At 43.8% G+C, this 22795-nt stretch overlaps 1 protein-coding gene across 1 annotated transcript; it reads right to left on the minus strand.

Moving 5' to 3' along the window:
• Positions 1-417: 417 nt before the first annotated feature.
• On the minus strand, positions 418-22634 carry LOC132772237 (guanylate cyclase soluble subunit beta-2-like). The gene is given in 13 exon segments (XM_067463291.1): positions 418-574; positions 937-1091; positions 2488-2634; positions 4159-4307; positions 5905-6225; positions 7063-7279; positions 10590-10693; positions 11672-11687; positions 16331-16387; positions 17866-18065; positions 19678-19774; positions 20655-20815; positions 22553-22634. Coding segments are annotated over 13 exon segments (1848 nt in total). The 5' UTR covers positions 22620-22634.
• Positions 22635-22795: the final 161 nt, after the last annotated feature.

Genomic DNA, 22795 nt, shown 5'->3' on the forward strand with positions numbered 1-22795 from the left:
TAGTCTCCAGGGAAGCAGAAAACAAGCTTGCTCCCTCTTCCCTGTGACTTCCTCTCACATATTTATACATGGCTATTATGTCTCCTTTCAGCCTTCTCTTCTTCAGGCTAAACATGCCCAACTCTTTAAACCGCTCCTCATAGGGCTTGTTCTCCAGACCCTTGATCATTTTAGTCGCCCTCCTCTGGACACATTCCAGCTTGTCAATATCTGTCTTGAATTGTGGTGCCCAGAATAGGACACAATATTCCAAGTGTGGTCTAACCAAGGTCCAGGTGTGGTCTTACAGTATTTATATTCTGCCCTTCTCACCCCAAAGGGGACTCAGGGCGGATCACAGAACATACATATGCGGCAAACATTCAGTGCCGTTTTTATACACAACTAGACGGACAATTATACAAAGATAAGATCTTTCTACATACCATTGCTGTTGCTGTTATCAGCCCACCCTATGATTTTATTCTCAGTAGCGCAGAGGTTTTGTTTCAGAAAATACGTTCTCATTTTCCCTTTGCCTTTGACTTCTATTTCTCCCCTTTCCTCTATCTCAAACAACGGATGTGGTAATGCTCTAGGTAATCCGAGAAACACAAATGTGGGGTTAATGAGTCATTCATGGATACATCCCAACAAACTATGACACCGAAGATACTGTTCCAAGATCCTATTGCCCAAAGGCACTTGATATTACAGAACTCTGTCCGCTGACGGTGACCATTTCTCCTTGGCTCTAAATGCCATTCCTCTTGCCATCTACATTGCTAAAAGTTCTGATAAAAATATTAAATAAAATAAAGTGAGATCCCACCTATAATTCTGTATTTGCCTCATAAAGGGATCTGGATTCTAGCCAGCCACTCAGACTTTCCACCCCCATTCCCATCATGTTTTATCTATATCTGTATATCTATGCCATCTATAATGAAATCTTACTTGAATGCTGTTGAGCTGATATGGATTTTATCTGGGAGACCATGGCTTTCCATTCTTGAAGCTGTATTGACAGTGTCACCAAATAAACAATATCTAGGCATTTTCTCCCCAACTACTCCGGCAAGCACTGGACCAGTATGCATCCCAATCCTAATCTGTTGGTATAAATACAATAGTGGGGCGGTTATATTGTTCTTCATTGTTACTCCAATAAATAATGGCAAATCATTCTTAGTTAAGCCTTCTTAATTGATTTAATAACTGCCCGAGTTGTTGCCCTCCAAATGTTCTGCAGAATGTCCCAGATGTTGGACCCAGGGCTGAAGCCCAAAACATCTGGAGATGCTCAGGTTGAGAGAAATTTGACACAGTACAAGGAAATATAGCCAAAAAAATGTCATTCAAGATATCTCCAATCCCCAATCAGAGGGGAGTCTTACATACCAATTTTGCTTCCCTTGTTTCATTGTCATTTGCTGTGTTTCAAGCAATAATACTGAAAGCACACAATAACAGTTCTTTATTATTTATTTATTTACGATATTTCTATCCTGCCTTTCTCAACCTGAAGGCAACTTAAGGCAGTTTACAAGTTGGCAGCAATTTGATGCCATAACAATCAACAATATACAATTAAAACATTAAAAAACAACATAAAATCCATACAAAAAACTATTAAAACATATTATAACCAATGTCTTCCTGTTAATCTCATTTTCCAGTAGCATTTTTCTAGTTCGCTCCATGTTCCAGTCTTACATAATTCCGTGTTTGTCTATTGCACTGCATTTTCAAAGGCTTGTTCAAAGAGCCAGGTTTTTACTCTTTTTTTGGAAGGTCAGGAAGGAGGGAGCCAATCTAATATCCCTAGGGAGGGAGTTCCACAGCCGAGGGGCCACCACTGAGAAGGCCCTGTCTCTCGTCCCCGCCAGACGCGCCTGCGAAGAAGGCGGGATTGAGAGGAGGGCCTCCCCAAACAATCTTAGATTCCTAGATGGTTCATAGGGAGAGATACTGGATAAAGATAAAGAAAATCTGGATAAAGATAAAGAAAATCATTTCTCCACAACAAGACTTTCAACATAATGCACATTAGCCAAAGAGGAATAAAGGATGAGAAGACAAGAAGCAGAGTAAGTTATTATTACTTTACAGTGTTACATACATCTTTCATGGCATGTGAAAGAGGAAGAGCCAAATGGCAATTGGTCCCAGTGAAGACTGGTCTCACCAATTTTTCCTATCATGGCCAGATATATCCAGTAGGTTCTCTAATTTCATGGGAATTAGAAGCGCAGGACCCTCATGAATATAGGAAAATGTGAATTAAAAATAACTTTCTTTTTTATCTGAGCACTTTTCTATGAATAGATCCTCCAGTGAAGCTCAATAATGGGCCTCTGCAGAAGTTGTGTTGGAGGATCTAAAGATTCCTAAAGCGAACATATTAATGAAATATGCAGATAATGTAATCCGTAATGTTAAACCCACACATCTGAGGATCGATTGCATTATTGTGTGCTTTGAAGTCATAAGAGATTAATTCATTACCTGTATAGGTTTATCAGTAATTGGATTCATAACCTCTCTTGCAGCAATTCTCATGCCCAGGGCAAAGTTAGCCACCCTTTCAGCATGGTTGGTGACAGGCACCGGGACCCCTCCAACAACCATGTAGGCATCGCCAATTGTTTCAACCTGTAAAGCAATGAGGAAATAAAATGTTACAAAATAAAATGTTGAAGATAGTAGCTGCTACATACATGAATGCTTGTCTGACCCTCGTACGCACTGAAGTGACATCTCTGAATAATATTGTGCAGGAATTAAAATCTCCTAAGGAATGAACCGCTGCCATATCTTCTTTTCTCCTTCGTGTCCCTTTCAGGATGAGACATCCTCTTGTTATGTTTCCCATAGCCCAGGTTGGACCAGAGATGGTTGACTATAGGCAAGCTTAAGGCTCATAAATTAACAAACCCAAGCTCAAAATCAACTTTCAGTTACATCTAGCTGGTCAATATAATCAATGAAAAGATTGTGGTGATGGATTTTAATCTTTTGAGTAGTGACTCCCAACTTCTAGACCTTAAGGTGTTTGGGACACTCCTAAAAGCTCTAGCCAAATTGGCCAACTACCAGGAATTCTGGAGCACCAAAGGTTGAGAGCCACTGCTTCAGAGTAACAGAAAAAGATGCTTGTTGGGGGGGGGGGAGGGGAGAGGGGGAGTGAATCTATAGTTCCTTAAAGTTAATATGGTTTACTGGGTGTAAGTTATTGTTATGATATTAGATTGACATGAAAAATTGGGAAAATTGATACCAAATGAAATGTTAGTTACTACAAATCCTGCTCCCTCCCCCAAGTTAAGGTGTGCCCTGTATCTGGGGCCCCATTTACATTGCCAAATAAAATCCAGATTATCTGTAGCCTGTAATTAAAGGACCAAGGCATTGACATCTCCAGTCCATCGTCTGGTCAGATATCATCTAGCAAGCCAACACCTTAAATCAAGAAATAGCTAAGATCTACAGAGATACCCACAGGAACAACTCAGCAAGTGAGAGTCCAAAAGTGGCAGGCTAAAACCCGGAACCTCAATCACTGGCTGATACCAGATGAGAAACACACACACACACCCCGGGCACATAGAAGACGGAGACTTGGAAGGCGCTGAACAAACGGCACCCTGGGACTATGAGATGCAGAGCCAATCTTACAAAACGGAGCTTCAAAAAGGGTCCACGACATGCAAGTGCGGAGAACAGCCAACCACAGACCACTTACTACGATTCAGTCTGAGCCCTGCTACATCCACAATGGAAGACCTTCTCAGTGTGTCACCAGAGTCACTCTGCAAGTGGCCAGTTTTTAGTCAAAGGAAATTTAGTATAATGCCAAGTTTTTAGTTTTGTTTGTGTTTTTTTATACATTACAGCTGTATTCTCAATTTGTTTCTGACACGATAAATAAAAAAATCTGCTTTGAATTTGATCCATACGACAGTGTAGACAAATATAATCCAGTTCAAAACAGCAAATCTGGATTTTATATGGCATGTAGAAGGGGCCTCAATCTAGTCAAATTTGTTGCATGAAACATGTCTCAAGCAAATAGAAAGTAATCTTCTGCCACTTTGTACCACCCAAAACTTGATGCCCAAGATAAGTACATCACTTTGCTGACCCTCAGTAGATGAGGAATAGGTTGAGAATACTTACTTTATAAATGCCATGGACACTAGTGAGGTGATCAAACTTGGAGTACATTGAATTAAGCATGTTCACTATTTGAATGGGTTCACAGACAGAACAGATGTTTGTGAAGGTGACAACATCACTGAAAAGTATTGTGCAGGAACTAAAATCTCCTGAGGAATAAACAAAAGAATTGCTAATTTGCGTCTGCTTTGAATATAAGAAAAAAACATGGACAGCTATTTTTGTTTGCTATTTAATTGATGTAGTCAACAGACTCTCCTAACTGATAGTGCTATTTGTGTCTGTTATTATATCAGAAGAGATAAGAAGCCATTCAAGTATAAATAACATAGACAGCATGTTTTATGAGCTGTAATATTTACACATGGGCATAAGGTCTATATCCTACTGGACTGGCAAAACAGTCGTATTCGCACAAAACTCTCATTCTCCATCCTTGAAACCTAACTTTCAAACCCACTTGCAATATCAAAGCCCCCCAATTTTTTGTGTTCACGTGAGCTTTTTAAAAAAGTAATTATGTGCTAATACTTGACCAAAAAGTTTATTGGCTGACTAAGTGACCAATATAATTTGCACGTACGTTTATTGGCCGAGTAGATGAAAGCCAACATAACACAGTGGTCTATCTGTTGGACTACAACTCTGGAGACCAGGGTTTGAATTTCTGCTTAGCCATGGAAACCCACTTGGTGACCTTTGGCAAATCACACTATTCCAGTCTCAGAAGGCAATGTCAAACCACCTGAACAAATGTCTAGAAAATCTAGTGATAAGTTCACCTTAATGTTATCATGTTAGAAACAACTTGAAGGCGCACAAGTATGTCCTACATGCCTGATACTCTTGAAGCAGCAAAATGTATAAAAATTGTATTGTCGAAGGCTTTCATGGCTGGAATCACTGGGTTGTTGTAGGTTTTTCGGGCTAAATGGCCATGTTCTAGAAGCATTTTCTCCTGTTATTTCTCCTACATCTATGGCAGGCATCCTCAGAGGTTGCCACAGATGCAGGTGAAATGTCAGGAGAGAATGCTTCTAGAACATGGCCATATCGCCCAAAAAACCTACACCAACCGCTATATCAAATTTACCAGGTGTTTCAACTAACATCCCTCCTACAGAAAATCTTTAACTAGCATTTCCTGGGGTTCCCACTTGGCCTCACCCATACTATCCCAGCAGTGTCACTACAACTACTTTCCCAGACCAGGGCAGAGAAGCCTGTCAGAAATTGTTGGACTGCAAAACCAATGAATCCTTCTCATTGGCTGTTATATCTATATTTGATGGGAGCTGCCTGCTAAAAATATCTGCAGGGCAACACATTTCCTACCCCTCTCTCAGTCCATTCCTTGGAGACCACCAGTCTGTTTTTGTTAATGGGGAGGGATAGGGAAGCCCTCTAAATCAGTGGTTCTCAACCTGTGGGTCCCCAGATGTTTTGGCCTTCAACTCCCAGAAATCCCAACAGCTGGTAAACTGGCTGGGATTTCTAGGAGTTGTAGGCCAAAACACCTGGGGACCCACAGGTCTAAATATTTTGGACTAACTTTTAAAAGTTCCAGCCCGCCTGGCTAATGAATGGTAAGGACTTACAGGAGCTAAAATTCAAAACAGCTGAAAAACCAAAGATTCCTCCTACCTCTTTATTATGCTGCCCAATTGCAATTGCTACAAAACATCTTGGTGTTTGAATTCCATCCTCAGTCCTCATAAAGTACTAAGGACAATTGAAGCACAGTACCTGCTTCCACCTTTTTGCCCTCTTTCAGCTGGTTGGCTACATGTTTGGGCAACATGGCATACAATAAGATTTCTGATTTCTTCTTTTCTGCTTCGAGGTTCTTGGAGAGCACCCTGAGCTCTTCTTTTTTCCTCTCTAGCTGGTTGGACAGTTCTATCTCTGCCAACCGCTGCTGGTTGAAGAGAATGAGGTCCCTTGTTGCGTCATGATGCGCGATGTCCGAAAGATACATCTGTTGTTCTTCCAGTTCCTCCAAACTCCGTAACTTTGGGGAACATAAGTACATCATGCACTCGAAAGCCTCCATCCAGATCATTTGACCTTTTCATGATTTAAGAGGATGATGAGAACCAGGTACATTTCAACATCACTAATTAGTCCCAAACCTACCTGGAAACCTGTCACTAAGCAACAAATGGGGAATCAAACTTTCACCAGCTATGTGAAATAATAACAATGCCCAAATACACATGGCAAAGAGGCATGCTGTGAATACTTTTTCCAAAAATGGAAAGTCCAAAAATGGAATAGACCTCACAACCTCTGAGGATGCCTGCCATAGATGCAGGCGAAACATCAGGAGAGAACCCATACAGCCTGAAAAACCTACAGCAACCAAGTCCAATAGAGTTTCATTTAGTTTTACTTGGCAAAAAGCAACTTAGCTTGGTATCTCCCCTTATGAACAATCTAGTACGTTAAGATCTTTTGGGGAGGCCCTGCTCTCGGTCCCGCCTTCCTTGCAGATGCGTTTGGCGAGGACGAGAGACAGGGCCTTCTCAGTGGTGGCCCCTCGACTGTGGAATGCCTTGCCTAGGGATATAAGATCACCCCCTTCCCTCCTGACTTTTCAAAGAAAGGTGAAAGCCTGGCTTTTTGAGCAGGCCTTCCCAAATATGGCATAGTTATACGAAATCATGGAACCACTTGACGACGCAATTGAATAATGACTTGACATGGAGACGCTCACAATAATGTTTTTAAGGCTTTGTATGGTTTTTATATTTTTATATTGTATGCTAAGGTTTTTAACAGTATTTTATTATTGTTTTACTTATTATAATTGTTAAGGCATCAAATTGTTGCCAATTGTGAACCACTTCGATTCGTCTGTGGGCTGAGAGGGGTGGTATATAAATATGGTAAATAAATAAATACCTCTGAGCTTCAGTGCTGATCGTTTCTTCCATGGTTTAGGCAGCTTCTCCTTTCGTATCTTGAGAACAAATTGACTATTGATAAACTTCCTTATGCTGAGAATAGTGAGTGTAATTTGTGGATGAACAATAGAAAAATGCTCATCTAATCTGGATCCGATGATCTGAAATTCTGGTATGGATTTCTGAATTTTTACACCTGCCTGCTTGATCTTCAGCTAAAGATGAAACAGAAAGGGATATTTGGTCACAAAAGAGTTTGAGAGACAACGCTTACCTCAAAACTCACTTAAAATACTGTTCAATATAGTGTCTACCGTATATACTCAAACTCATGTCTAAGTTAAGGGCCAAGAAAGATAATTGCACAGAAAAGGGAAAGCACCAATACCATCTCAGGATGCTACACCATCATTTCCCCACCCAAACATTCAAAGAGGCCAAAACCAACCCTGCAGCAGAGAGAATAGAGAAGGTTCAATGCTTCTTTTAAGGTTTTGGCAGGATAGACTAAGCTCTTGCTTTTCGCGACTCAAAAAAAAAGGGTGGCGGTGGCGGCTTTAAAAAAACTACAGTTCTCATATTGACCCATGGAGAAATCAATCCAGATTTATCCATGGGTCAAATTTTAAATGTATTGACAAGTACGAGGGTTATCCGGAAAGTAAGGTTAACAGTTTTTTTAAAAAAAAAATACAAAGAATGACTATTTATATATATAAATCTGTAAGGGGCGTCCAACGGGACAGCAAAACTCAAAAAAACCCCAACGAAAATTAACCAAAATTCCCATGCACATACCTCAACCCACAAGGTATGAACAAATCAAATCAAAATAAAAAACAACACAACAACACACTCACAAAAGGACAAAACAACTGAGCATGCGCAATGGCGCAAAGTCCCCGGCGCGTGCACATGGCCAAACGGCCAATGCACCCTCCGCACCTCCCTCTCCCCTCCGCCGAAGCCCCGCCCACACCCACCGACGCCCCGCCCATGCACTCCTCCTCCTCCCACCCCCCTCTGCCGAAGCCCCGCCCACACCCACCGACACTCCGCCCATGCACTCCTCCTCCTCCCACCCCCCTCCGCCGAAGCCCCGCCCACACCCACCGACGCCCCGCCCTACACTCCTCCTCCACCCCCCCTCCGCCAAAGCCCCGCCCATGCACTCCTCCTCCTCCTCCCACCCCCCTCCGTTGAAGCTGCTGGGATTTATAGTTTACCTATAATCAAAGCATTCTGAACTCCACCAATGACGGAATTAAACCAAACGTGGCACACAGGACTCCCAAGACCCAACATAAACCACGAGAAGGGTTTGGTAAGCAATGGGAAGGAAGAAAGGAAGGAGGGAAGGCAGGAAAGAAAGAGGTACCGAAGGAAGGAAGAAGAAAAAGTAGAAAGGAAAGAAAAATAAAAGGAAGGAAAGGCAGGTAGGTAAAGAAGGAAGGAGAAAAGGAAATAAAAAATGAAAGAAGGAAGGAAACATGGAGGGAAGAAAGGAGGCAAAGGAAGAAAGGGGGAGGGAATGAAGGAAAAAGAGAAGGATGAAACCAAGGAGCGAAAGAAGGAAAGAAAGAAAGAAAGAAAGAAAGAGGTAGAGAAGGAAGAAAGGAGAGAAAGGGGGAAAAAAAGGGGGAAGGAATAGGTAGGTACCTCTCTTTCATAATACTCCAGATATCTACCTCTACTTTGAAAAGATTTACTATAGGGCACAGCAACGCATGGCAGGGTACAGCTAGTATTTTAATAAAGGTTTTGTGGATTGTGGCATAGGCATTACATTATTTTTTCCACATAATCTCTTTTCAATTCAATATATTTTGTCATCAAGTTTCCCTCTGCCTTTTTCAGTCAATTCGTCACTTCAATTTTCACCTTGTCGTCAGAAAAGGGTTTTCCACCAAGTGTTTTCCTTTAATTTAGTGGACAGATGATAGTCATTGGGTGCAAGATTGGGGCGGTGAGAGGGGTGGGTTATAACATCCCAACCAAATGAAGTCAACAACTCTTGTGTTGCATGAGCGGTGTGCAGACACGCATTGTCATGAAAGACAGAGACTCCTGTGTCAGCATTCCACAACATTTGTTTTGGATGGCACTGTGAAGTTTCTTCATGGCCTCACAATATATTCCGTACCCATTTTGTCACATGCTCTCTTGATAAGTCTTCTCCATAAACTGAAACAATTTTGCAATGAATCGCAGTTGCTTTCATGCTCTTAGCATTTAGGTAGTGTATTACAGTGCGAAGTTCGCACTTGGAGGGAAACAGAATGAGGATGCTCATCTCTTTCACCACAATGCCAGTTGATGAGCTACTGATGACTGGCACTGCTTGTTCGCTTCTTCTGGTTTCCTGCTACATGGCAGTGGTACCATCTTCCCCCAAGAAAATTCCCTGCAAGAGCTACGTCCCTTGTAACCTTACTTTCCGGATAACCTTTGTATATACAGCATATGATCTTAGACCTTAATAACATCTACATCTTCTTGTATTAACTAGGTAAATCGTTCAGCACTATAAATATATCCCAGCTTGGAAATATTAAAAAAAATTGGTAAATTAGGTCAGACAAAAGGATTTGTAGTTGAAAAGGTATATTTATCAAAGTGCACTCAGCAAAGTCCAGATCAAGATCAGCTACGTCCCTTGTAACCTTACTTTCCGGATAACCTTTGTATATACAGCATATGATCTTAGACCTTAATAACATCTACATCTTCTTGTATTAACTAGGTAAATCGTTCAGCACTATAAATATATCCCAGCTTGGAAATATTAAAAAAAATTGGTAAATTAGGTCAGACAAAAGGATTTGTAGTTGAAAAGGTATATTTATCAAAGTGCACTCAGCAAAGTCCAGATCAAGATCAGTTTAGTCTAAACCATGTTACATTTACAATCCTCTATAGTATTACCCAAAATGTGTGTGTTAGATGAACAACTGGGGATGTATTTTTTATTGTTTGAGACCTTAATTAGGAGCCTACATCTAGCACTGATCCCAGCCTTTAATTGTAAGTCTCTTAGGGCCCTTTTAGACAGGTCCTATATCCCAGGATCTGATCCCAGGTTTTCTGTTTATCCCAGATTATCAGGCAGTGTGGACTCATATAATCCAGTTTAAAGCAGAAAACCTGGGATCAGATCCTGGGATATAGGGCCTGTCTGGAAGGGCTCATAGTTAGGGGCATAGAACACCTGCAGAAATGAAAACTATGAATAATTAATTGCTATATATATATTATCTCAAAGGTAACCTATCTAGGAATTTCTAGGTCTGTAGTTTACTTCCATGGGAAGGTGACAATAGAGTCAAAGTGGGGGACATAGAAATTCCTAAAGATGTGTTCTCCTTGGAAATCTCTAGGTCCTCTGGAGGAAGTGAACCATATAGTCATACCAAAGGACATGAGATTCTTAGTGAAAACAATTTAAATCAAATCCATGAACAATCAAACTCACAACAGTCAAAACCACAAACATAGAGGGAAGGCTGTATTCAAAAGCTAACTTACTGTTTCATCAAACACAATGTGGAAAGGAAATGCACAGCAGAATGTTGTTTCATCGACCCAAAGTCTCTCAGGAAAAAGTGGTTCAAAAGTACATAAACGGTGAGCTAGGAGAAGAGGGCGGGGAGACCAGTTTACTTCACTTTGTGCATTTCATCTGTATGTATAAATTCAGCTCTTCTTCATTCTGAATAACACCCACTCAGCACATCCATTTCAAGAAGCACTATCAAGTCAATTAGGTGTAAGCACACCAGATGTTCAGTCCTTGGCGGAGATATTTTACTGCCTAGCATGGCACACCAGTTGCCTACTCCTTCCTGTACTTTTAAAAGACCCCCAATGCAACATTCAGATAGAAGATCCTGCTTTAATGACCCCTTTCAAGATCTCTGGAGTATCCCAAGGTTTGTTGCAGTCTTAACAGAAAGATTAGTTTTACTTTGCAGGGTTGTTATGAGGATAAAATGAGAAGAACTCTCTTCCCATTCATTATCATAACAAATCCAACCATATATTAGAAAACAGTTTTGTTTTGGGTTTTTTGTTGAAGGCTTTCATGGATGGAATCACTTTTTTTTGTCGTGTCAGGAGTGACTTGAGAAACTGCAAGTCGCTTCTGGTGTGAGAGAATTGGCCATCTGCAAGGACGTTGCCCTAGGGACGCCTGGATGATTTAATGTTTTTATCATCCTTGTGGGAGGCTTCTCTCATGTCCCCACTTGGGGAGTTGGAGCTAACAGAGGGAGCTCATCCGCCTCTCCCCAGATTAGAACCTGCAGCCTGTCGGTCTACAGTCCTGCCAGCACAGGAGTTTAACCCACTGCGCCACCGGGGGCTCCACTGAGTTGCTGTGAGTTTTTTGGGCTATATGGTTATGTTCCAGGAACATTCTTTCCTGGTGTTTCACCTGCATCTGTGACTGGCAGAACATCTGATGACACCAGCCACAGATGCAGGCGAAAGGTGAGGAGAGAATGCTACTGGAACATGGCCATACAGCCGAAAACACTCACAGAAATCCAAATTGGGCTTTTGGGGAAACACTTGAGCAACCAAGCTCTGCAGAAGGCAAGGTATCCCACTTTTGTCAAGCAGCATCTGTTATATCCAGCATGCTCACAGCTTCCCATTTACTTTAATTTAGTCTACATGCCCATGCTAAAAGGGAATTCACTTACCTTTTCTAAATTTCACGAAATGCCTTACAATATCCTGCTTGAGCTCCTTTTCTGTAGATTTTTCCCTCTCTTTCTGATAATCTATTGCGGGGCCCTTAAAAGAATAATAGCAGAACAATAGAACATAGTAGTTAGCAAATGAAACCCTGTTTATCCATTATAACAATTCATATTAGATAATATTCATAGTTGCAAGAGAAGGGAGTGAGCATTAGAAGGAGCTCTAGATATCTAATTTTCATTTCATGCATGGAAGCTGAAGTAGTCATTATTTTGTTACCTTGCAGTGTCTACCAAAGCCAACTCTTTATATTTTATTTATTTATTTATTTATTTATTTACAACATTTGTATCCTGCCCATATCAGCCCGAAGGCGACTCAGAGTGGCAACAATTAGAAGTCATATATAAAAATACATACATCAATAAAAAACAAAAACATCACAATACATTTAAAAAACATAAAATCAATGAATAATAAAAATTATAAAAACGATGTCTTCTTGTTCAAATTCTCAACTCTTCCATCATCTTAGCCGTTCCTAGTTCATTTTCCGATTTGAGTTTTTCTGGTCATGCTGTGGTTCCAAACGCTTGCTCAAAGAGCCAGGTTTTCACTCTTTTTCGAAAGGTCAGGAGGGAGGGAGCAGATCGAATATCCCTAGGCAGGGAGTTCCACAGCCAAGGGGCCAACATAGAGAAGGCCCTGTCCCTTGTGCCCGCCAAACGTGCTTGTGAAGCAAGTGGGATTGAGAGCAGGGCCTCCCCAGACGATCTCAAGTTCCTGGAGGGTTCATAGGGAGAAATGTATTCAGATAAGCTGAACCGGAACCGTTTAGGGCTTTATAGGCTAAAGCCAGCACTTTGAATTGCGCCTGTGTTAGTGGCACTGCAATAACAAATTCAGTCTCACTGTACACATTATTTTACACATTATTCACCTATTTGTTGTTGCTATTTGCCATCCAGTCAGCTTCAACTCATGGTGACCCCATGAATGAAAGACCTCCATGAGCACAAACCATCACTTGCCTTGCAGGTTCTGCAAACTCAAAATTGGGGCTTCCTGGATTGAATCAATCCTCAGTCTTCCATTTTTCCTACTATCTAGCACATTGCTGAGCTTTATTGCCTTTTCCAATGAGTCATTTTGTCACATAATATATACGTGGTATGATAATCTCAGTTTAGAGACATCATCATCATGATCATCATGATCATCTGTACTTACACCCCATCTTCTCCTGCCTCTCCAATAAAGTAAGCACTCAGGTTGTTCCTGTCTATGCTATTCAAAGGCCTCTCCTCCAGGACCACATTTGCTGTATTGTATTTCCAATATGTGCATATACACATTGTAATATTTACATTTATATGAATGTAGGCTGAAAGTTCAACTTCTGTTCCCGTAACCCATTTAATAAACGAGTTATGATGCTTAAGGGATATAAAGAGCAGTTTAAGAGAATGAGGGGAAGATTATCAAAGGTTACAAAAACAATTGACTACAAGCCCACAACCACAAATTGCTAATCTCTGTCCCATGTAGATTCAGACTGCTGCTGCTCCTGCCACAGGGGTCCTGAATCCTTCCACCCAGCTTGGCTGCCCTGGACTACTTGTGAGTAGGAGAAGCCCCAGGCCCTTTCCAACTGGGTGCGACTCAGCAATCCTCCAAGGAGGGAGTGACTATAAAGCTGTGTTGCACCTGCCTTGGCCTAGTCTCAGACTGCTGCTGCTCCTGCCACAGGGGTCCTGAATCCTTCCACCCAGCTTGGCTGCCCTGGACTACTTGTGAGTAGGAGAAGCCCCAGGCCCTTTCCAACTGGGTGCGACTCAGCAATCCTCCAAGGAGGGAGTGACTATAAAGCTGTGTTGCACCTGCCTTGGCCTAGTCTCAGACTGCTGCTGCTCCTGCCACAGGGGTCCTGAATCCTTCCACCCAGCTTGGCTGCCCTGGACTACTTGTGAGTAGGAGAAGCCCCAGGCCCTTTCCAACTGGGTGCGACTCAGCAATCCTCCAAGGAGGGAGTGACTATAAAGCTGTGTTGCACCTGCCTTGGCCTTGTGTTGCCTGCGCAATTTAACCGGATAGAGACCAACTGGGCCGACCGCCACCGTGTCGACCACCTCCGGAGGTCCATCCGCTATCTTACATCAATCGTCTGTTTTACATCTGAATCATAGCACTTGTGCCAACTGTCAATCTCTTGTTTACTGTGTTTACATATTGCCAACATCGAACGTTATAGTTCCATCCTAACTTGCTGCTAATGTGATAATAAGAGCATAGCATAGCACTTTAAAGGCGCCTGCCTCTGTCGCCAACTGTTTTTGCACTTTGTCCCTTCCCCGAGTCCCCCTGCCGCACTTTAGTAGCATTGAGGGCCAAGTTTTGGGCTTGTTGCACTTTAATATCTTGTCGCACTTTAAGTTCCTGCACTTTAAGAACTACCCTTGTAGCCGTGGTTTTTTGCTACTGTTACTACTGTTGCACTTAAGACTCTAGCACTCTAGGGACCACCCTATTTTGCGGTTGAATGTTTACCATCTGTATTTACCATCTACCGAAGTGTATTGTTCCCATCCATGTGGTCCCCCACCCTCCTATGTATACTGTCTCTGATACTATTGACTGGTGGAAGAAGCAGGGGAGGAAGTGGGCTGGAGCCTGTGAAGAACAATGAGGAGGGGAGGGGGGACAAAGAAGACCAAAGTAATTGGCAAGAAAAAACGCCAACATTTCAAACATCTGATGAAATAGAGATTAAGACCCTGGTCAGGAACTGCGGCATGGAGGAGGGGAGGTGTTCCACTAGCCGAGGGGGCCCCCATAGAGGTCGTGGTGGGAAGGAGGAGATGCGGGAAAAGGAGACCTCAAATTCGGCCAAATTCGGACCATTTATCCAAAACATTAACAATTCCAACTCGGTCTCCTAAGGGAAATTGGTGTAACCAGGTGAGCGGACCCTCTGGACTGAAGGTGGTGCTGTTGAACGCCAGATCTGTCAACGGAAAAACGACCTGGATCCAGGACCTAATCCTGGACGAGCGGGCAGATCTGGCGTGCATCACGGAGACCTGGTTGGATGAAGCTGGAGGAGTAAATCTGACCCAGCTTTGTCCTCCGGGCTTCTCCGTGCAGCACCAACCGAGATCCGGAGGGCGGGGAGGCGGGGTCGCAGTGGTCTATAGAGATTCCATCCATCTGACCAGGTGCCCCATCCCGCAGACCGCAAATTTTGAAAGCGTCTACCTGAGGGTGGGTGACCGGGACAGAATAGGGATTCTGTTAGTGTACCGTCCACCTCGCTGCACTACAGTCTCCCTACCTGAGCTAGCGGGGGTGGTCTCGAGCCTGGCGTTGAAGTCTCAACAGCTCCTTGTGCTGGGAGACTTCAACATCCATGCCGAGGCGACCCTCACAGGTGCGGCTCAGGACTTCATGTCTGCCATGGCAACCATGGGGCTGTCCCAACAAATATCTGGCCCCACCCACTGTGCTGGACACACATTGGATTTGGTTTTCTGCCAGGGATGGGAACAGGGTGGCGGTGTGGAGGAGTTGTCCATCTCTCCGTTGCCATGGACCGACCACTTCCTGATCAGATTTAGGCTCACTGCGCCCCCTAACCTCTGCAAAGGTGGAGGACCTATTAAGATGGTCCGCCCCAGGAGGCTGATGGATCCGAATGGATTCCTGACGGCTCTTGGGGATTTTCCCGCCACCTCGGTAGGTGACCATGTCGAAGCCTTGGTGGCTCTCTGGAATGGGGAGATGGCCAGGGCTATTGACATGATTGCTCCGGAACGTCCCCTCTCAAGTAGCCGAGCTAAACCAGCCCCTTGGTTTACTGAGGAGCTGGCAGTGATGAAGCGAAGGAAGAGGGAACTAGAGAGCGTGTGGCGTTCAGATCCGAGCGAGTCAAACCGAGCACGGTTTGTGTCCTTTCTTAGGGCATATGCCGCAGCAATAAAGGCCGCAAAGAAAACTTTCTTTGCGGCCACTATTGCGTCTGCAAAGAACCGTCCGGCGGAGTTGTTTCGGATTGTCAGAGGTCTTTTAACTCCCACCACTGCAGGTGGGAGCCCTGACAATTCGGTCGCGCGCTGTGAAGCATTTGCTCGGTTCTTTGCAGACAAAGTCGCCTTGATCCGTTCTGGGCTGGACGCCGCGTTAGATGCAGACTCTGAGAATGTAACAAGAGCACCTGCTTGTCCTATTTTGATGGATTCTTTTCAGTTTGTGAAACCCGAGGATGTGGACAAGATACTTGGAGGAATGAGGCCCACCACGTCCATCCTAGACCCCTGCCCATCCTGGCTTCTGAGGGAGGCCAGAGGGGGATTGGCTGAGTGGGTAACAGTGGTGGTGAATGCCTCCCTTCGGGAAGGCAAGATTCCAGCGAGCCTAAAACAGGCTATCATAAAGCCGCTGTTGAAGAAGCCATCACTGGACCCCACTAAATTAGACAACTTTCGGCCTGTTTCCAATCTCCCCTTCTTGGGCAAAGTCATGGAAAGCGTGGTGGCCTCACAACTCCAGGTATTCTTGAGAGACACGGATTATCTGGATCCGGCACAGTCTGGTTTCAGACCGGGGCATGGTACCGAGACGGTCTTGGTCGCCTTAGTGGATGATCTGTGCCGGGAGCTAGACAGGGGGAGTGTGTCCCTGTTGGTGCTCCTGGACCTCTCAGCGGCCTTCGATACCGTCGACCACGGTATCCTTCTGGGGCGCCTTGCGGAAATGGGTCTTGGGGGCACTGCTCTGCAGTGGCTCCAGTCATTTCTGGAGAGCCGCACCCAGAAGGTGTTATTGGGGGACTCCTGTTCCGCACCACAACCTTTGACTTGTGGGGTGCCACAGGGTTCCATACTGTCCCCCATGCTGTTTAATATCTACATGAAGCCGCTGGGTGAGATCATCCGGAGTTTCGGGGTGCGGTGTCATCTGTACGCAGATGATGTCCAACTCTGTCACTCCTTCCCACCTGCTACTAAGGAGGCTGTCGAGGTCCTGAACCGGTGCCTGGCCGCTGTAACGGTCTGGATGAGGGCGAACAAACTGAAACTAAATCCAGACAAGACAGAGGTACTCCTGGTCAGTTGCAAGGCCGAACGGGGTATAGGGTTACAGCCTGTGCTGGACGGGGTCGCACTCCCCTTGAAGGCGCAGGTTCGCAGCTTGGGTGTGACTCTGGACTCATCGTTGAGCCTGGACCCCCAGGTTTCAGCGGTGACCAGGGGAGCATTTGCACAGCTCAGGCTCGTGCGCCAGCTGCGCCCGTATCTCGGGAAGTCTGACTTGGCCACGGTGGTACACGCTCTTGTCACATCCCGCCTGGACTACTGCAACGCTCTCTACGTGGGGCTGCCCTTGAAGACGGCCCGGAAGCTTCAGCTGGTTCAGCGCGCGGCAGCCATGTTACTAACTGGAGCGGGTGGCAGGGAGCACACAACGCCCTTGTTGTCCCAGCTCCACTGGCTGCCGATTTGCTACCGGACCCAATTCAAGGTGCTGGTTTTGGCCTACAAAGCCCTAAACGGTTCCGGCCCAAAATACCTTTCTGACCGCATCTTGGCCTACGAGCCCACGAGGACCTTGAGATCGTCTGGGGAGGCCCTTCTCTCGATCCCGCCTGCCTCACAGGCACGGCTGGCGGGGACGAGGGAGAGGGCCTTCTCGGTGGTGGCCCCCCGGCTGTGGAACACTCTCCCTGCACACATCAGACAGGCGCCTTCCCTCATGTCCTTTCGAAAAAGCCTTAAGACATGGCTGTTCGAGAGGGCATTTAATTAAGTGCTAAACAATACGGTAATGAGAACTGGAATGGAACAAGGAATATGAGACTGGCTATGATTCCACTAAGAGACGAAGCGGATGTTTAGTGTAGTCTGTAATTGTTATATAGTTTATATGTTGTTGAAACTGGCTTTTTTGTAATTGTCTTTTATGTGTACTGTACACCGCCATGAGTCGCCCTTATGGGCTGAGAATGGCGGTTAATAAGTGCATCAAATAAATAAATAAATAAATTCTGAAAGTATTCCCCCAAAACCACAGTAGCCTCCTTCTCCATGACTAATTTTATCACCTCTTTTTCCTTCTCAAAGTTGTTTCCGTGTGAAGAATTTGTTGTTCCTTTAACCTTGTTCTTTGCTGCTCCGCTGTTCTCTAAAATACAGAACACCACGTGCTCTTTCTTCCCAGTGCATTCCTCTTCTACATTTTGATCAAGAATTTCTAGTGTCACTTCACTGTTAAAGAAATCTTTGGCCACAGCTTCAAGGATTCCTAAGAGCAACAGGGGAAAAAATAAAAACAAAACAGTAACCTGACAATTTCTTGATAATTTATTTATTTATCATGTCAGAAGCAAATTGAGAATACAGTTATAATGTATAGAAAAACCACAAAATGAAAAGCTTGGCGTTATACTGTATTAAATTTTCTTTGACCATAAGCTGGCCACTTGGAGCACCTCTAGTGTCGCTGTAAGAAAGTCCTCCATTGTGCATGTGGCAGGGCTCAGGTTGCATTGTAGTAAGTGGTCTGTGGCTAGCTCTCCTCCACACTCACATGTCGTGGATTCCACTTTGCAGACCCATTTCTTAAGGTTAGCTTGCTGGCTGATATCTTAACAGAGGATGGGCCAGAGATGTCAATGCCTTGGTCCTTTCATTATTGGCTATTACTTCCCGACAGATGTCAGGTGGTGCAATACTGGCAAAATGGTATAGTTTCTCCAGTGGTGAAAGGCATAGACATCCTGTGATAATGTGGCATGTCTTATTAAGCCACATCTACTGTTTTAATATGGTGAGATGTATTCCACACTGGGTATGCATATTCAGCAGCAGAGTAGCAAAGTGCCAGGGCAGATGCCTTCACTGTGTTTGGTTGTGATTTCCAGGTGGTGCCATTCAGCTTTTGTATGAAAGTCAAGCAGTGCTTCTTGTAGGTCAGAGAACGGTCCAGAGCAACTCCCAGGTATTTGGGTGTGCTGCAATGCTCCAGTGGGATTCCTTCCCAGGCAATCCTCAAAGCTCGAGATGCTTGTCTATTCTTAAGATGAAAAGCACACGTCTGCATTTTAGTTACATTAGGAATCAGCTGCTTTTCCCTGTAATAGGCAGTAAGAGAACCTAAAGCTTCGGAGAGCTTCTGTTCAACCATTTCGAAGCATCCTGCTTGAGTGGTAATGGCATAATCATCAGCATAGATGAAACTCTGTTCCTTCTAGCAGTGGTCATTTGCTTAAATTTAAACGTTGATGAAGCAAGCACACTCCCCTGAGGCAGTTTTCTGTTTTCGCCATCTGCTTCCCTGACAATTTCATGGTAATACAAGATTTCAGTAGATGACCCACCTGCACCATGGCTTGGAGGCTAAACTAACATAATATATGAAAAAAGGTTCCTCATCCTTTGGTGCTTCCTACACTCTCTTAAGAATTTATTCAGAACATTGAAGACCATTTGTGGCCATTTTCATCCCCTCTTTCTGGTATATCTGGTCCCACGTTATTCAGAATAATAGAATCATAGAGTCGGAAAGAGTCCTATGGACCATCAGGTCCTAGGCTTGACCAATATCTCCTTATATATTTTGTTCTCCATGCCTCTTGCCAACCTTTCTGCCAAAGCCCCCATTTTATTTTATTTTATTTTTTTTAAAAAAGTTTCCATTATAAACAAGCATAAAGCATTGGTGTAAATTGTATATCTATTTGAGAAATGGGCAATTTGCTCTCTGGGACCAATTTGCATCACATAACCTTGATCCCAGGAGTTTCCCTCTCTCATTATATTCACTGTCTATTTTCTTGTTTTCTGTAGGGAGATGATTTCACAATATATAGTCCATATTTAAAACTTAATGATAAGCGATGCCCCGGATGTCATACCTGGAACAATGTGATACAGGCCTTTCCTGTCAGAGTAATAGTGGAGTAACATCATATCCGCTGTTCGTTCTACTCGAAAGGATGGAGCATTCATTTCCTAAACAGAATAAACTGAGCTTTAATTTCACAACTTTAATTACCATATACTACTCTTGAACTGAATAGGCCCAGAGAAGTTATTCCTAAACTCTTTGGAATGATTTCATTCACAGACTAAAACAAAATGAGATAATGGTCACTTACTTCCATTAAATACATAATGGCAGGAACCAGGATCTACTTTCAACTAGCGGAGAGAATATAATGATGTATCCACCCTGTTATGTTGCCCATGCCTAAGTCTGAAATTATTGACAGACTGGGGAAAAACCTAAAACAATCTTTTCTAAGTAAGGACTTACTTATCACACAACCTTATATGTCTCCTGTTGCTGTTATGCCTTTTCATTGTTAATGGTGTATGTCTTTTCAATAATGGGAAAAACCTGTCAATGGCTCTCAATAGATTACTGCAATGTGCTCCACATGGGGTTGCCTTTGAAGATTGTTCGGAGGCTCCAAATGGTCCAAAGGGCGGCAGCCAGATTGCTTTCCGGAGCAGCATACAGGGAACATACAACTTCCCTGTCAGCCAGCTCCACTGGCTGCCAGTCTGCTACCGAGAACAATTCAAGGTGCTGGCTTTAGCCTATAAAGCCCTAAACAGTTCCGGCTCAGCTTATCTGTCCAAATGTATCTCCCTCTAAGATCCACCTCGGAGGCTAAGATCGTCCGGGGGGGGGGGGCTGCTATTGGTCCCCTTTGCAAGCACGATTGGTGGGGACTATTCCTGAGTCCCCTAATCCTGTTTCAATGCTCAATGCACTATGCCATATTAGTCTTCTGTATTAACATAGGATACATCATGGATATGCATTTATTTAAACTTCTTTTCAATAGGATGCATCAGTATTGTACATAAACAGGAGAGGAAGTACCTGGTAGGATAAGGCAAGGTAACTATGAAGAGCATCAAGGTTTTCAATGAACTCTGTCAAGTTTCCTCCTAGCGTCCTCAGCATTCTGTCATATCCTGACATTTTACAGAAATTAAAAAAGTATTCTCCAAAAAGCTTCAACATTTCCTTTTTTGACACTTCTGGATTGAAATGAGAAAGGGAAACAACAAGGTTTGGGGTCACTCAGGTTTGAACAGGCACAAAATACAACCACCAGACTTTCCCCCAAAAATAAAAAGAACATACACACACCCTCAACATCCTGAGGTGCTCCCAGATGTGGCTTTTATCATATACGTAGTCACCTTGCCTAGTTCACATAATATTATGGTGCAAGTGGAATCAAGGCTGTCCTTGTCTTCCATTTATAACCCAATAAATTTTCTCAGTTTCCCTTTTTTAAAAATAAACAGGAAAAGATGTAATATTTGTATAACAAGTTTGGTATTGCCATGTGTTTTCAAGTAAATTTCTGATTTATGCTTACCTTATCACAGGATTTGCTTGGCAAGGTTTGTTCGGTGGAGGGGGGGGGGGGTGATTTTGCCATTCTCTGAGCTGATAGCAGGGACCTCATTACATTGATGAAGTCCAGCAATGTAATTAAGTTCAGCCTCTATGGCTAATCGGGGTGGCAGTGGGGCAATCCCAGCGCCCTGGCCGCCAGCTGACACTTCCCCATCCCATCTGGGAAAGCAGGCATGTAGCCGGGGGAGGGGGGGGGCTGAGGGGCTTCAGCCCCCCCCCCCCCCGAAATTCTCATGGTGGTCCACGAGAAGGCCTTACTGGTACATTATTTCAACTGTTATGTTTATTTATATCATGATCGGATCACCATGCTCAAAATATCCCATATGCATGGAGATATTGGGGTAATGATACTAAAGGTTTGCTAGGGTAGACCCTTTTCACTCAGACTCACCCCCCCCCCCCCCCGGAATCAAACTCCGCTCCCCCCGAATCAAAATCCTGGCTACGGGCCTGTGAGAAAGCATCACAGTGCGACTTGAGTTTACCCAAGTTCCATTGTTTCTTATGAAACATGGGGAGGCACACAATGCTGCTGCCCATTTCACCCACAGAGCCCCACCAGAAGTCACCCTACGTTGGTTGATGGGCGGTGTGGGGCTCCATGGGAGAACTGGGGCAGAAGTATCCTAGGACAATTTTTGCCCTGTATCATAAGGCTGCAAGTTTCCATGGCTGAGCAGAGATTTGAACCTTGGATTTTAGAGTCATACAGTCTTATCCTGTCCTAAATGTCCCCCATTTTCTTACCATTTTCTAACGCTGGCATAACAAAGTCCCACTTCCGGTGTCTGTGTGTGGAAATTCATTTCAGTAGTGTACAAAGACGAAGAAAGGAGTCAATTTGCTGGAGTCAGGAGTTCCCCCAACTCCTGATTGAAGACAGCAGCAGGAAACCGAGTAAAGCCAGAAGAGGATGGGGAAACGTTGTGTGATGGCTGGCCATTCCTGAAAACAAACCTTGCAGGGGTAGGTCGTGGCACCATTCTTAAGGACACTGTCTCCCCTTTCCTCCACTCCCCACTCATTCCCTCCTGCCCGTGAGATAAAGTTCGTAATCCACCACTCAAACTGGTATACCATGCTGCTTTTTAAACGAACGTTGCCAAGAAAATCCTGTGATTTTCCTAAGGGTTGCCATACGTTGGAAATGACTTGAAAGCATGCAAGAGCAGCCACAACAATGCAAAGTAACAAAATGAAGGGAAAATAGGACAAGATAAAAATGGTATATATTTCTTCATTTTGATTTCAAGGTATTTCATTTCATATAATATGAAAATAAAAAAGCATGTGGGATCAGAATTAAAACAGAGAATGAAAAAGAGCAAGTCAACAATTCTCAGTACTTAGTGTTTTACAGGCTTCCTGGACCAATTTCGATGTGACGGTGTCATCATATACTGTATAAGTCATAAAGGTGTCTTCAATGCCTATGTTTGTTCTGTCAAAACAACAAGGATGATATCTGAAGTTGAAAAGAAGTAGAAAGTGTGGTTGACAACCCAAATAAATCAAAGCAATTTAAAATAAGACTGCAACATGTGGTTGCTTAATCATATTTTGATTGATTAAAACTTACACTCACTTAA

Source organism: Anolis sagrei, chromosome 1 (genome assembly GCF_037176765.1).
Source record: "Anolis sagrei isolate rAnoSag1 chromosome 1, rAnoSag1.mat, whole genome shotgun sequence".
Taxonomy (NCBI): domain Eukaryota; kingdom Metazoa; phylum Chordata; class Lepidosauria; order Squamata; family Dactyloidae; genus Anolis; species Anolis sagrei.